The sequence below is a fragment of the Neopsephotus bourkii genome, unplaced genomic scaffold, assembly GCF_033783945.1.
Source record: "Neopsephotus bourkii isolate Nb327-2 ecotype Australia unplaced genomic scaffold, CSIRO-AGI_Nbou_v1 NB_234, whole genome shotgun sequence".
In the NCBI taxonomy this organism is placed as follows: domain Eukaryota; kingdom Metazoa; phylum Chordata; class Aves; order Psittaciformes; family Psittacidae; genus Neopsephotus; species Neopsephotus bourkii.
The window spans coordinates 5,052,679-5,067,515 of record NW_026900744.1 but is presented as its reverse complement, the minus strand read 5'-3'; the positions used below and the strand labels follow the sequence as shown (position 1 = coordinate 5,067,515).

The 14,837-nt window shown below is 41.6% G+C and overlaps 1 protein-coding gene across 16 annotated transcripts in view; it reads left to right on the top strand.

Annotated features, from left to right (window-relative positions):
* MAST2 (microtubule associated serine/threonine kinase 2) overlaps positions 1-14,837 on the top strand; it is a 201,268-nt gene that overhangs the window by 174,213 nt on the left and 12,218 nt on the right. For all 16 annotated transcript variants that reach the window (XM_061344957.1, XM_061344962.1, XM_061344956.1 and 13 more), the window contains 9 exons: positions 520-728; positions 1,867-2,005; positions 2,875-3,007; positions 4,353-4,518; positions 5,551-5,652; positions 7,281-7,403; positions 9,630-9,739; positions 12,183-12,337; positions 13,542-13,846. In XM_061344957.1, the coding sequence (XP_061200941.1) occupies positions 520-728; positions 1,867-2,005; positions 2,875-3,007; positions 4,353-4,518; positions 5,551-5,652; positions 7,281-7,403; positions 9,630-9,739; positions 12,183-12,337; positions 13,542-13,846 (1,442 nt within the window). The remainder of the gene's footprint in view (positions 1-519; positions 729-1,866; positions 2,006-2,874; positions 3,008-4,352; positions 4,519-5,550; positions 5,653-7,280; positions 7,404-9,629; positions 9,740-12,182; positions 12,338-13,541; positions 13,847-14,837) is intronic.

Below are 14,837 nucleotides of genomic sequence, written 5' to 3'. Positions count from 1 at the left end.
TATTATTAAAGTGCAGGAATCTAATGATCTGCAAATGATGGAAATGTAACCGATACTTTACTGAAGGAAATCCCTGGTGACAGTGTTGAGTCAAATTAATTTTATGGAGCTGGGAAAGAAATTGTGCTGATTCCATACATTTTGGACCATTTTTTTTTAAGTGGAATGATGACTGTAGTGTTGAAAATTACATGCCTCTGCAATGCTGCTTAAGGAAGTTTGTGACATTTGTGTCTGAAATACTTCATCAGTCATATCAGCAAAAATGCTGCTTAGTTCAAGAAGACAGAATAGCTTCTGGAAGGAAGCATCACGGGGTTCCTTCTTTTCAGGGGGAGCTTGGCACTGACATGGAGTTGCAGATAAGTCTGTCAGGATCTCTCCAAAGCAGTTACAATCACTGTTTAGAAAAAACCCCAAACAAAACCAACCAACCAACAAGCAAGCAAAAAAATAACCCAGTTGCAAACAGGTTTGAACTGAAAATGGAACTTTTCCTCTTGGTATGTGGTTTTCTAGAGCCGTGTATCTGGTGCGACACAAGACCACCCGTCAACGTTTTGCCATGAAGAAGATCAACAAACAGAACCTAATTTTGAGGAACCAGATCCAGCAGGCTTTTGTGGAGAGAGATATCTTGACTTTCGCTGAGAACCCCTTTGTGGTCAGCATGTTCTGCTCCTTTGAGACCAAGCGCCACCTGTGCATGGTTATGGAGTATGTGGAAGGTATGGTTGTCACCTGCAAAGGGACCTTGGTTAGCCCTGCAGTTGCAGGGGAAGTTGTGATGCCCTTTCAGGCAGGAGTGTATAGATTGCTTCGGACTGAGCCAGTGAAATGACTCATTCTACCACCAGTACAGTTTAGGAGGATAAGGAGACACTCCATTTGTGAATCTCTGTGTCTGATACAACATGATTGCAGTGCAGCTGAGGAAACATAAAGCTACAATGCTGGGGTCACAAGTAAGCATGGACTTTCAGTCCTCATTGGAGAGAAATCCTTTCTCTCTCCTTTGGGATGGCAGGGATAGATCCATAGCATGTTTGCTTGGCATTGCAGTTAGAAAAAAGGCAGTTAAGAAACATTGCCAAGCGACATAGTCTTTATTCTTGAGCAGCCGTATTTAAATTACAGTGCTATTTCATGCTGGGGTTTTTTGTTTGTTTTGCTTATTCTTTGGAATATTATCTGATTTTATTTTATCTCTGTATCTTACTGTAAGCAATATATTTCCACTGCTGGATAGGATTAATTTCTTATGCCTGCCTTGCTTGGCTGAATGTTTATGAGAAATGAGCTTGTAGTTATTGTATCAGTGCTCTTTCAGATAAATTAGTGGAATGAAAACAGATGTATTGGCATAAAAAACTTTAATATGGATTTCTATTTGTAAGTAGAGATGAAGGTCAAATGAAGTGTGTGGGCAGTGTTCCTTAAAAAGCTTGAATCAGGCACCCACAAACTTATTTTCATGACTCTCACTGTGTTCAAAGGCAAGGCTGCCTCCCCATGCATAGGGAGAGCCAATTAGTAGTTGTAGAGGTGTTTACTTACTATTTGAAGAAGCTTGTATATCAGAAGTATTATGTGTCTCAGTGGTGGGGAGCAAAGAAATTTATAGAGGCCAGACAGTCATGAATTGCCCTTTCTTCAAGGCTTGCTTAATGGTTTGGAAATGTCATCTGTACAGTTCTTGAGCAGGCATGCCCAACATACATGGATCTAGATTTTCCTAAGATTTTAATATTTAAATGAAGCTCAAGAGAAAATGTACAGAGAGCTTTAGAATTCAGGCTGAGGGAGTTGAGATTGAGCCTCATGACTTGTTCTTTCATTGTGCCGTATTTTCAACTTCTTTCTTAGGAGGTGATTGTGCCACACTTCTCAAGAACATTGGTGCATTACCTGTTGATATGGCGAGGATGTATTTTGCTGAGACTGTTCTGGCACTGGAGTACCTACACAATTATGGGATTGTTCACCGTGACCTGAAACCTGATAAGTAAGTCTCTAGCTCTTCATAATCATAGAATCATAGAATAGTTAGGGTTGGAAAGGAACTTAAGATCATCTAGTTCCAATGCCCCTGCCCTGGGCAGGGACACCTCACACTAAACCAGTGTTACCCAAGGCTCTGTCCAGCCTGGCCTTGAACACTGCCAGGGATGGAGCATTCACAACCTCCCTGGACAACCCATTCCAGTGCCTCACCACCCTAACAGGAAGGAATTTCCTCCTTACATCCAATCTAAACTTCCCTGTTTAAGTTTTAACCCGTTACCCCTTGTCCTATCGCTGCAGTCCCTAATGAAGAGTCCCTCCCCAGCATCCCTACAGGCCCCCTTCAGATACTGGAAGGCTGCTATGAGGTCTCCACACAGCCTTCTCTTCTCCAGGCTGAACAGGCCCAACTTTCTCAGCCGATCTTCATATGGGAGGTGCTCCAGTCCCCTGATCATCCTCGTGGCCCTCCTCTGGAGAGAGACAGTTCTTTAGGGTCTTTCTCTATAGGCAAGGGGACACGGGAGCTAGAGACAACAGAGATCTTCAGTGGCATCTGACATGTAGGAGGTTTTATGAAGTCTCTTGTTACTGATGTAGAACCAGATGGACACTGAGAAAGGGTGGGAAGAATGTCTTCAGGTACTATTTCAAAGCTGTTGCTACACTGATGAAATTATGGCAGAAGGTGTAGTCTGATTTCTAGTTGCCTTGGCTGCCCTATAGTTAATAGGAGGTTCCTTCCAGGTGTTTGATGGGGATGTAACACTGAGAACTTGCTTAGCATTATCCTATGTTCTTTTTTATAAATTGCTTTTAGGAAGCAATTAATTGAATGTTGGATTATTTTGCTGCTTCTCTTTCTTCTAGTCTCCTGATAACTTCCATGGGTCACATTAAACTAACAGATTTTGGACTGTCTAAAATTGGGTTAATGAGTCTTACAACTAATCTTTATGAGGGACACATTGAGAAGGATACCAGGGAATTCCTGGACAAGCAGGTAAGCTGAAAAATTTTGTCTGTTGATGTGGGATCAGATGCAAGATTCTCTTAGGTTAGAATGGGATTTTATAGCACTCCCTCTATGCCTTGATTCTGTGCTCTGTGTTGTAGAGTAGGAGGTGAAGACACAAGTCTGTTCTCATGTTTGTGCATAAATTGGCATCTTTTGGTATTTCAGCTTCACATTTTGGAGTGGTGCACTTCAGCTCCTAGTTTAGGGTAATGAAAATGTGGTCCAGGCAGCAGTGCAGGTGTGAACAGATGTTGGTTTAGAGTCATAGTACAGATTTTGCTGGAAGGTTGTTCCACGGTCTCCCCCTTCTGGTGCTTAGAGAGTTCATGGCAAGTTCCTGTACGTTTCTTGTGATTTTGTCTGATGGCTTAAACATTGGGTTTTATCCCCATGATGTTTACTGAGGGTCATTTTTCTCCTTAGTCTCCATTTTGCTGGGCTTTACCAGCAAAATTCTTCTTGGTAACAAGACAGATTTTCCATTGATGAATGAGCAGTACTTCTGTGCACCTTCTTCAGCTTGAGTTGCTATTTTCTGGTCATAGTTGGCAGGAAATGTACTCTTCTGGATGCAGGTTCACCATGCGTTGTAGAACGGTATTAAAATATACTTCCCTCTTCTGAAAATACCTCAAATCACAGCTGAATTTTCTTTCTTAGCTGTGCCAAATATTAATTCATAATCACCCTGTGGCATTTTTGCCTTTGCTTCTGAGTGATTATGTTTTTTTCTAGCAGAACTTCTTTGGTCACAAGATCATGGCCTTGCACTTTGCAGTGTTGCAACTATACTGTTGCTGTTTCCCAGACTCAGGCAACTTAGACCTTCCAGTATGATTTCCTTAGCCTTTGTCTCTGCCAGAGGTACCTCCCAGGTTTAAATGCTGGAGTGTGTAATCATGCTGTGCTGCTAATCCTGCATCTGTGAAACTAGGTTCTGCTAGCACAGAGATGCAAGAGGTTTGTCAAAACTGAGTTCCTTATAGCTGTAGCTGTGCCAGTAGACATCCATCAAGCAGACAGACCTATACACACAGAATGTGCATTTTTCCCATATGCTTTACTGTATGTGCACCAAAAAACTCCTTAGCTGGCATGTCCACACGAGGAACATTTTATATTATGTGATATCATTTATGTGTAGGTAATGTGTTCCTCAAATACAGACTCTTGCTCCAATGGAAGGTAGTTCACAGCATAAAGTGCTTAGTGGCAGAACATTAATAACTTCCTTGTAGTGCTCTAGGGGGGGAGAGAAAAAAGACAAGAATAAACCTTGATGTGAATTTGGCAGTTTTTAAGTTAATTGCTTTCTTGTGTTTCTCTTGAGGTCTGTGGTACTCCAGAATACATTGCACCAGAAGTGATCCTGCGCCAGGGCTACGGGAAGCCTGTGGACTGGTGGGCCATGGGAGTTATCCTGTATGAGTTTCTAGTTGGCTGTGTTCCTTTCTTTGGGGACACACCTGAAGAGCTGTTTGGACAAGTGATTAGTGGTAAGTTTCTGTTCTGTCTCCGACGGGGTTTCAGAATGTGCTGTGAAAATACCGAGGATCCACAGTTTAGACAGAAAGGACTAGGTATAAAATAATGGCTTTTAATTTTGAAACATTTATCTTTCTGTGTCAAAGTAGCATCTGTCTGATTTCAGCTATCAAGAGTTGTTGAGTTGCTTAATGTCTTGCTAGATAGCTCTTTCATTGTGCATGGTGTAGGAGTCATGCAGATGCTTGTGGGATTAGGGAAAAGTATTTGAGGATGTTTTCCATCCCATCTTTTAACTTAAATGATGAAGAATATGAAAGGAGCAGCCGCCAACTGGTATAATTCAGTTTGATTTTGGTTATTTCTTCTCTAGATGCAAATGTCAGTCAATTGGTAATTGTTGTATAGACAAAATAAAAAGGATGGTCTAAGCAAAGCACATTGAAGCTGTTGTACTCAGTACCTTCACATCTTATGGCTTTTTAAACCTGTCTCCTGCATGGAGTTGGACAAATGATTGCCTTGTGTTCTCTCAGTGAATATGCCAGTAAAAACATTTCCTATTGGGAATACTTTCTGAAACAGTAAATTTTTAACACACTTGGCAAATGTCCTTTGTAAAAAACAAATTTCAGCAAGGAGCTAAATATGATGCATGGAAATGTTACCTGTGAATTGTTCTCTCTGTTCCAAGTACAAGCTTGGAATGTGCAGGCACAAGATACAGCCGCAGTATTGTCAGTGTCTTTGTTTATGGATTGTCATGGAAGTCCCATTTCATACTTTATTAATAGAGTTCTTACTGCTTTTTTTCCTCCACTAGCACTGCTTTGATTGACAGCAGCTTTAGCTGATGCTGAATTTTATGCATTTTGGAAAATGTCAATGCTTGAATTACATTAAGTATGCAAGCTGCTGAATTCAGGGTATTTGCGATGCTGGGGCAGTACTTGAGCACTGCATTTTAAGGTATAGGCTTGTGAATGGCTATTCAAATCAGTCATGAAGCTGGTAGAAAATGTCAAGTCTCTTTTTGTCTCCAGATGAAATTGCCTGGCCAGAAGGTGATGATGCACTGCCACCAGATGCTCAGGACCTCATTTCTAAGCTGCTTCGCCAAAATCCTTTGGAAAGAATGGGAACAGGTAGGAACCTTGTGCATAGGAAAGTATTACCCAGAAGGAGGAAAAGAATCTACCTTGCCAGTGATGCATACCCACCCATGCTGAAAAATGCTCATCTAGAACTGGGAAACCGTTTGTACTGGGTTCAGTGAATCTTGTGTGATAAAGCTCTGAGAATTAGTGTAGACTGTACATGAGTCAGACAGATATTACTGTCTTGTTTGGCAAACAAGAAAGGGGCACCATCAGCTTGCCAATATAACTGCTCAATTTTGTGCTGTTCTATTAAAGGCTTGAGGGTTGTTGTCTCCATTTGAACAGTGTATAATCAGATCTCTTTGAAGTTCTTTTTGACTAGGGGCTTAATCCCTTACATGGATGTGAATTCCTGGGTGTAATGAAATAAACGAAAACTTTCTCATTCCTAGAGGCTTGTATTGTGAAATTTCCCAAACATACAAAAAAAAATCTGATAATGTCTTTGGCAAATTCAGATGTGCACATCCATCTTTCTGTATGTTAATGTCAGATTTGCAGTTTTACAAGCTGACGCTTCTCATTTGCTGCTAGTGAGTTACCAAAAATAATCTGTAGCTACACTCTTGTTTTAAAATAATGTGTGCAATTCTGTGGCTTCACAGCACAGGTTGGCTGTTCTGTTGATTTGCTTAATTTGATTTAATTTTAGATTTTCAGTTGGAAACTACACTTTAAGGATAAAATAAAAACTCGGATGTATCGCAGTTCCAAAAGGCACATGTATTCAGCAACTTAACACATGTGCACACAAGGGTGCTGAATAGATCATGAATTAATAATGATATCAGATGGTTTTCACATGTTCTTCTTTGCTTCAAATCCATGTACTTGAAAGATGTTGCTGTCATGCAAAAGATGTCGAGTTTCTTGCCTTACGAAATGAGTTGATGGACTGATTTTTTGATTCCTTATATACCTGTAATGCTGAGACTGCTGTTCCGCTTGGCATCTTACAGTGCCACTGGCACTCAGCAAACCTTTTATCTCTTTTCCTCTGCTATATTCTTTTTAAAGAAAGACAGTAGCATCTTTTATGAATATTAATTTCATTTGGAAAAAAAAAAAAGCATATGCTGGTAGACTGATAATTCCCAGTTTTCCCTTCTGGGTACCCAGGCTTCTGAGCTTAATATCAAAAGGTACTAATTCAGGAAGATAGGTGAGCCCCTGCCTTGTTTTAAGCACATGAATGAGTTTATTCATGACAGTGGAGCCACTCATGCTAAGTGCTTTCTGAGTCTGCTCTTCATTCAGCTATGAACAAGAAGATATTTAGAGCTTGGAAATTTTAAATTAAGATGTTAATTAGTTCTTAATCTTGCACTTGCATGGAATGTAACAGCAGATGCTGTTTTCCAGCCAGTTTACTCATGTATTGACGTTAAACAAGAGGAGGAGGTGGGAAGGAGGAAATCTTGTTCAGATTTTATCCTATATCACCACTTTGATGAAAGGATAAGTCGTTACTCAAAATTCTTGGAAAATGGACTCCAGGTACTTAATTGTACTTGGGCACATTCTTTTAGGCTCTTGATATTTTTAGGGTTTGTTTTTTCACATTATGCAAATGCTGATAGAAATACTCTGCAATGAAAGATGCTTTATTTCAGGTAGTGCCTTTGAAGTGAAACAGCATCGGTTCTTTAAAGATTTGGACTGGAATGGATTACTTCGACAGAAAGCTGAATTCATCCCACAGTTGGAATCTGAGGATGACACGAGCTATTTTGACAGTAAGGCTAAAGATTCAGCCTAAATGGCATCCTGGGGTTTGTGCATATTTCATTTTTGAAATTATTAGATAAGTCATTGGTAGAAATGGAATGAAACACTTGATGGAAGTTGCTTTTGTAGGTTTCTGCTCAATGCCAGGTAAGGTTTCTTTGAAAGCAAATGAATTTTAAATGAAGAAATGCTGCTGCTGAAGTCAGTTGGCTTTTCACTGGTGCCTGTGGTCCTGCCAGCCATGGCCCTGCAGTGAGAGGTACTGCAGTTGGTATGCTGGGTTTCTTACAATACCTCCAAAGCATTTGGTAAATGCAACTTTCTTGAGCTTTTGAGCACTATTATCTATCCCTAGTGGCTGTTTTCAGCCAATATTTCTTTAAATAAAACAAACAGGCCCTAACCCTTGCAGACAAGTATGTAGGGAACATTCTTATTTGAAGTAATTTCAATTATTTTCACTGCAAGTGTATCACCTTATTTTAGTGTTACTAACTCTAATGAGATATGAAGTGAAGTGCCTGTCTGGTGTGTATAAATGTCTGGGAACTGCCGTGGTATCCATGCTATGTAGGATTCCTGGTATTTCCAGATAAGGACCAGACAGTCAGTGCTCTTGGGAGAGGAGGGAGGAGTGTCATGTGAGGGATGGAGAGGTCTCTGTGCCCAGAGCCTCTGTTCCCCAGCTTTCCTCGTTTGGCTTTGGGAGCTGAGCAGGTGGAAAGGGCTTGGGCTTGTCACTGGTCAAGGCAGGGGTCTCTCCCCAACTCCAGCTGCGGCACAGGATGATACTAGGCTATTTAAGTTCCCTGAACTATGGAAACTTTTGCCTTACTTCAGTGGAATCTCTTCCATCCTTCTCCTAGATCTGTGGGTCTGGCTAACTCCATGTGGAGCGCATCTGTGTTTCTGTGCTCCTGTGCTGTGCTCAGGGAGAGAGGAAGAAAGTCAGCCTGCCTCCAAGCCCTCTGCTGCCATGCTGCAGGAGCAATGATCCTGTTTAGATAGTGCTCTTCCAGTTGGTGAATAGGTTTTTAGGTTAAGAGTAGGATGGAGAGAAAGATAATTTGATAAGTCTCAGTGTACTTGCTGCAGAGAGCAACTTCAGTCAAGCTGTGCAGAGGGGCTGAGGTGTGATTTGCATAGATTCGGGTTGTACTGGTATCACATACATGTAGGAACCAAGGTGGTGGTGTGTTCCCACCACTAACTGGACTTACTGGACACTGAAACTTGAGCTCTGGTCACTGCGTTGGGTCAGTCATTGGGAGAAGCACAATGCAGCAGCTGTGAGTGGATCCTGCTGGGTAAAAGCACCACGTAACATTCAGTGGTGCAAATCACTGGGTCTGTCAAGTAGGGATGATGGCAAACTCCCCAAACACCCAGGCATGCTGAGCAGGTTATCAGGGTGCCTTTGATGTGAGTCCTTTATGAAGGCTGGAATTCTGACATCAGGGAATATCTCACACAGACGCTGATAATGGTTGGTGTTGCTGTTATAGACCCTAATGCAGGAAAATGTAGAATTTATAGAAGTAGCTTTCTGGCTGATAGAGTGCAGCAAATTTGGCTCAGTATAGCTATCAGCCTTCTATAGCCAAACTTATTAACACCCACCCCTCAAAATCCAATGCGGCTGGCTTAGAAATCCAGTGCTGCAAATCTCAAAGCACAACATCTCTTTTAGGAGGCAGTTGAGATTTTTGCAGTAAAAAATAGCTTTGCAACTTGACTGCTTGCCTGTTTTCTTTAACAAAACCTTATCCTTTTGCTAGTTGTAGGAGAGAGAAGAGGAAATATTTTAGGGGGTAAATATTTTTATTTTGGTCAAGAAAGCTTGGTTGCAGGACAGACTTTGTGCAGTCAAAAAGCCGTCTATTGGAAACAAACAGTGAATTGTTTCAGTGTTTCCTTCCATGTGATTGTTTGCTGTCGAGAAGAAATATCCCTACCACAAAGGGGCTGCAGGATTAGACACCTGCTGAGTACCAGCTGCTTTTAGAATCTGATACAGCTGATGATATAAGATAAATTCAGTAGGAAGGAGGTATCCTGCACTGCTAACTACAGAATAAGCAAAACTAGCTGGGTATGCTTCGTTATTAAGGAAAATACCCTGCATGGTATATGAGCACTCAAAGTTCTTGGTAAACAGACAAGTAGGGATGCTTGATGTGTGAGAGTTACCACCAGTCCTTGCACTGATGGCCTGTGCCATGCCTTGTTCACAGCCCGTTCAGAACGGTACCAACACCTGGATTCGGAAGAAGAGGAGGACACAAATGATGATGATCATGTGGAAATTCGGCAGTTTTCCTCATGCTCGCCAAGGTTCAGCAAGGTAGGAGCATGCTGACTTGTTGAAAGAGAGGAACACAGCTTCATTGCTTCATATGAGGTAGATTTTAGTCATACAGTTCATATGTTTGGGGATTGCACGCTGTTTTAGTATAAACTGAGGAAAGAAGAACTGTGTATGTTGTTTATTCTGTGATAATCTGTGGCCTATTAGAAGGTGAGTACCAGAATAATTGGAGAATAAGGTTTTGTATTTCCTCGTATTTCAGTAATATGCAGAGGTCTCTTCTGTCTCTCATAGTTTGATGTTTTTCCTAATGACTTGGATGCTGGCTTAGGTAGTATCCAAAGCTTATTTTCTTTGAACAGTGTCATTCTGAAAGAGTCTTCCAGTAGGTAACAAGATAGTATTAGGATGAAAATTGATTCTGGCATTTTGGAATAAGGGTCTAAAATCCAAGAGATCCCATATAGTAAGAGCACAAGTGAAGCTTGCACCTCTGTTGTTGTTTATTATCTCAAATACAGCCTGAGGAACAAAAGGTGAGGTGATAGTTTGAAGGAGAAGGATCTGGGCATATAGCGTATCATGAGTTAGATGTGCCAACTTATTGAAGCAAAAAGGCAATTGCCATACTGGGCATAATATCTGCAAGGGGAATGAAGAAATCCTTTCCATGTGCTTAGTGCTAGGAGGGCCACATCTGGGATACTCCGTCCTGTTCTGGGCAATGTTCTTGATAATAAACAGGGACCAGTAAAAGAGAGTCCAGAGGAAAGCAATAAGAATGATCTGAGATCTACAAAACATAAAACCTAATGTGTTTCCAAATACATAACTGCTTGAATGAAAGTACAGTGGTCTTCCTGTTCTACACAGACCTGATACAAAATGATGGGCACAAAGGATGTATATGATAGACTGTAAGGAGTAATTTCCAATGTGGAACAATAATTAAGCCCTGATGTGGGTTGCCTGGGGAATTTGGAGCATTTCCATCTCTGCCAGCTTTTAAGAACAGGTTAGAGAAACATCTGTCAGGTGTTAGAAGAGACATGGCTCTGCTTTGAGGTGGGGAAATGGACAAGAAGACCTGAGGAGGTCCCCTCTAGCCATGCTTTCTGGATTCAGGTCTGTGTGGGTGGTTCAGGTCTCTCATTCAGGTGGTTGGAGATAAAAAGCTGGAATTCTGGACACTTCAGAGTAGTACAACTCCACTGTTACATTGGATAAAATAAAGTATGTTTGTGGTGGGGCAAAAGGAAGAAGAAACGCTGGTTAGAGGTCAGGTCACTATGAATTGTCTTCTTAATGAGATGGGAGTAGGAATTGTACTTAGAACCTCTGACAGATATTTCAGCTTGTCATGACAGTTCCTCTAGATTTCCACCACTGAACTCAGATTTTGAAGCACCAGTTTGTCCCTCTTTGTCCTCAGCTGGGCTACAGTGGTTTAAGTAACAGTTACCATTAATTTTATGGCGTTGCTCCTGATTTATATCGCCAAAAGTATGTTCAAAATTGGACCTGAGGATTAGTTGGGGTATTGAAAAAGTTGTAGTGAGTACGTAAGGGTTTCTTTTTTCCTGCCTTTTTTCACCATGAGTATTATTCATCTTCTAGACTGAAGCTTTTCTTTAGGGTTCAGTTTTTTTGCCACAAAGAGAAAAAGTTCACTTTTAATGAATTTATTCTAAGACCTGGGAAATTATACAGCATTTGTAATGTGGGAGGCATAAAAGGCTCATTATATTTTGAAGTTCTTGTCTGACAATTCAGCCATATGATTTATTAATAGTTATCTTGTTGATGCTCTGAATTTTTAATAACATTATTTTCATTAATCTCTTCTTATGTAAATTAGGTCCACAGTCAAGTGTAGTTTTAAAAGGATGGATTTTTTTGCTTAATCATTTAATTATTTAAAGACGGCTGTAAAACCAAGAAAGGCACTTTCATTAAGCTGTCAGCATTATAGTAGATTCCTTGAGGAGGACAGGACTTTTTTGTTCTGAAATAAGCTTGGGGCAATGCTGATAGACTGATGATAATGAAATGGGGTCATGAGCATGATGCCTATCACCAAATTGAATTTGTGTAGCGAGATTTCAAGATCCGGATGCCAGCCTTCAAGACTTGTGGAGCCTACTTTAGAAATATCTCTTGAGTTTAAAAATGGTTAAAAACTAAAATCAAGTAGTTTCAAAAAGTCTTGGGATTTCTGTGGTGTGCTGGGCTGTTTTCAGGGGAGAGGTGTTGGATGCTGTTGTAGAAAAGCATGTTCAGTGTTTCTGAAGTTTGCCTTGTTCCTTTCCTCCTTGACACACTTCGAGCATGTCACATCTGACCTGTGTTATTTAGTTAAAGAACATCGCCAAGTTCATGCCCTTGGGGAGTATCTTTCATTTTGAGATTATTCCCCTTCATGAGAAAAGGCTACATAGGTTTGTTTTCTCTGTATAGAAGGATCTTTTGCTGTGTGCAGGTGTACAGCAGCATGGAACGTCTTTCCATCCATGAAGAGAGGAAGACTCCGCCACCAACTAAACGGAGTCTGAGTGAAGAAAAAGATGACAGACTCGACAGCCTTGGTGGCTTGAAGAGCCGAGACCGCAGCTGGGTGATTGGGTCTCCTGAAATGTAAGTTCTGTAGAACCAAGCCTTCTGGTTTCTCATAGCATCTGACCTGCGCCAAAGCTTTCTCTGACCAGTGTTAGGTCTGGGGTGCTTCACACGATGTATTTCCACAGGTGAAGCCTGGAATAAATAGCTGAAAATCATAAAATGGTTTGGGTTGAAAAACACTTCTAAAAATCATCTAATCCAACCCATCTGCTGTGGGCAGGGTCACCTTCCACTAGACCAGGTTGCTCAAAGCCTCACACAACCTGGCCTTGAACGTTTCCAGGGATGTGGCGTGTCTCTGGGCAACCTGTGCAAGTGTTTCACCATCCTTGTCATAAAATCAATGCATAGAAGCGATATGGTCCTTAAATGTATCTGGTTAAGTACTAACATCTCCTAAGTTTAAGCCAAGTACTTCGAATGAATGTAAAGGAATTACAACCTTAAGTAAGGCTTTAGTCTGTGGAACGACTAGTTGCATCAGAAATGTCCCAACAGCAGTTGTTTCTTAAACATCAGTGAATCCACAGTGTAGTGTGGCCAGACTTTTACCATTTGTCACAAACGAGAGAAAATATTAGCAAAGTCCAAAGTTTCTAAAGCTCAGAATATCCAAAAGCCTCTTGTCTTCTAATAACAAATGTCGGTAAAATATATTAATACCCAGATTTTGGATATCCACCATGTTTCTAGCATTCCTGAAATAATTGTCAACCTTTCCTTAAAAAATGGTTGTGTCACATTTTGTGCGACTCCTGATTGGCATTACAAGATTAAATAAAAGGAAAACAAAAAAAAGAAGAAAGTTATAGATTACACTCTTAGCTCACGTGCATCTTGCATCAGGCCTTCTTGGCTTCAGATTCACAGCAACTTTGAGAGAAAAAGCCATCTAATTCCCCAAAGAACATGGATGATGATTTGCATTTTGTAATTGTGACTTTTATAATCTTTAATATCATCTTCATTGAACTGTACTTTTCTTTGGCATTATTCCTTCCTCTCTTAGAAGCTTAACAATGGAATATACTGGAAATCTAAACTCAGGTGGTGCCCCAAGTCTGTGCTATTTTAGGTCCTAATGATGTAGCTCAGTCTCCTAGCTTCACCCTAAATTGGCCCCAACTTTATGAGTTGGGTCTGTGTGCTATTCTCACTCTTTATAGTTCAGTATCCTCCTAACTTGATTGAGGGGCTCGGTCTTGGTTTTTTCCCTTAGATTGCGTAAGCGCTTGTCTATGTCTGAATCCTCACACACGGAGAGTGACTCCAGCCCACCCCTGACCGTCCGCCGGCGCTGCTCGGGGCTTCTCGATATGCCCCGTTTTGCCATCTCCACTGAGGATGAGGGAACTCTTCTCAAAAGACCACAGTCTGAGGGGATGCTCTTATCCACCGTGCAGTCGCGGGAAGGGCTGCCGGTGCCCATTCCAGAACAGCCTGTTGAGCAGGAGCTGCAGCTGGAAAGTGATGCTGGACCCACCACCCCCTCCACGGCTGTCAGCAGTGCCTCAACGTTGACAGGTATGTGTTTGGTGTGATGGTGTTGTGGTCCCCAAGAAAGCCCTCTTAGCTTTCAGACATTAACTGTAAAATTGTGGATCTGGTTGGTAGATGATGTAAATGTCTCTTGCAAAGTGGCTATTTTAGTATAGTTTTGTGGATGTGCTTGACTTTGAACTAACATCAGTGGTTTAATCTCTTCAAAATTACATCTTATATTTCAGTCCTGGCACTTCAAATTATTAAGGTCTTCTCGTGCTTGAGACCCATATGATCTATGCCTCCTTACAACCACTGTGTGCCTACCTAAGGCACCATCATTTTATGCATTCATCAGAGCAGATCACTGCTGAGTTGGAGCTGGAGAATATGGGTATCAGCCACATTAACAGATCCCTGTTTCCTATGGTTTCATCTACCAAAAACTTTTGGAGTAGAGACTTGAAATTCGCTAGGGTGTGAGGTTTGTGTCAGGGACGTGCTACTTGCTGTCTCAGTCAAATATCCCAAAATTGAGCTCAGTTGCAGGCTTAATAAAGTGCATTCTGAGTTTAGTAGAGTGGGTCTCAGAAGCCAGGTTTTGACTTCTTAGAAGCTTTGACTGTCCTGGGGCCATTCTCCAGCCCTTGCCTGAGCTGGACCTTCCATGTAATGGTGCCCTGGGCTGCTGCAGTGCAGGGCTGGGCTCCAGGTGCTGAGTGTCCCCAGCTGCTGACCATTTCAGGGCACCAGGAAGGCAAAGGACAAAGCTGCCTGTTTCTGAGACCAGAGGAACAGCTGGGAACTGGTGGGAAGCAGTAAGGACAAAAAAATAAAAGCCAGTTTGGACCAATGGAAGAGATTGGAGAAGTTGAATAGAAGGTTGGCAGGTTGGTTCACAGCCCGGAAAGCCAACTGTATCCCGGGCTGCATCAAAAGGAGTGTGACCAGCAGGTCGAAGGAGGTGATCCTGCCCCTCTACTCTGCTCTCATGAGACCTCACCTGGAGTATTGTGTGCAGTTCTGGTGTCCT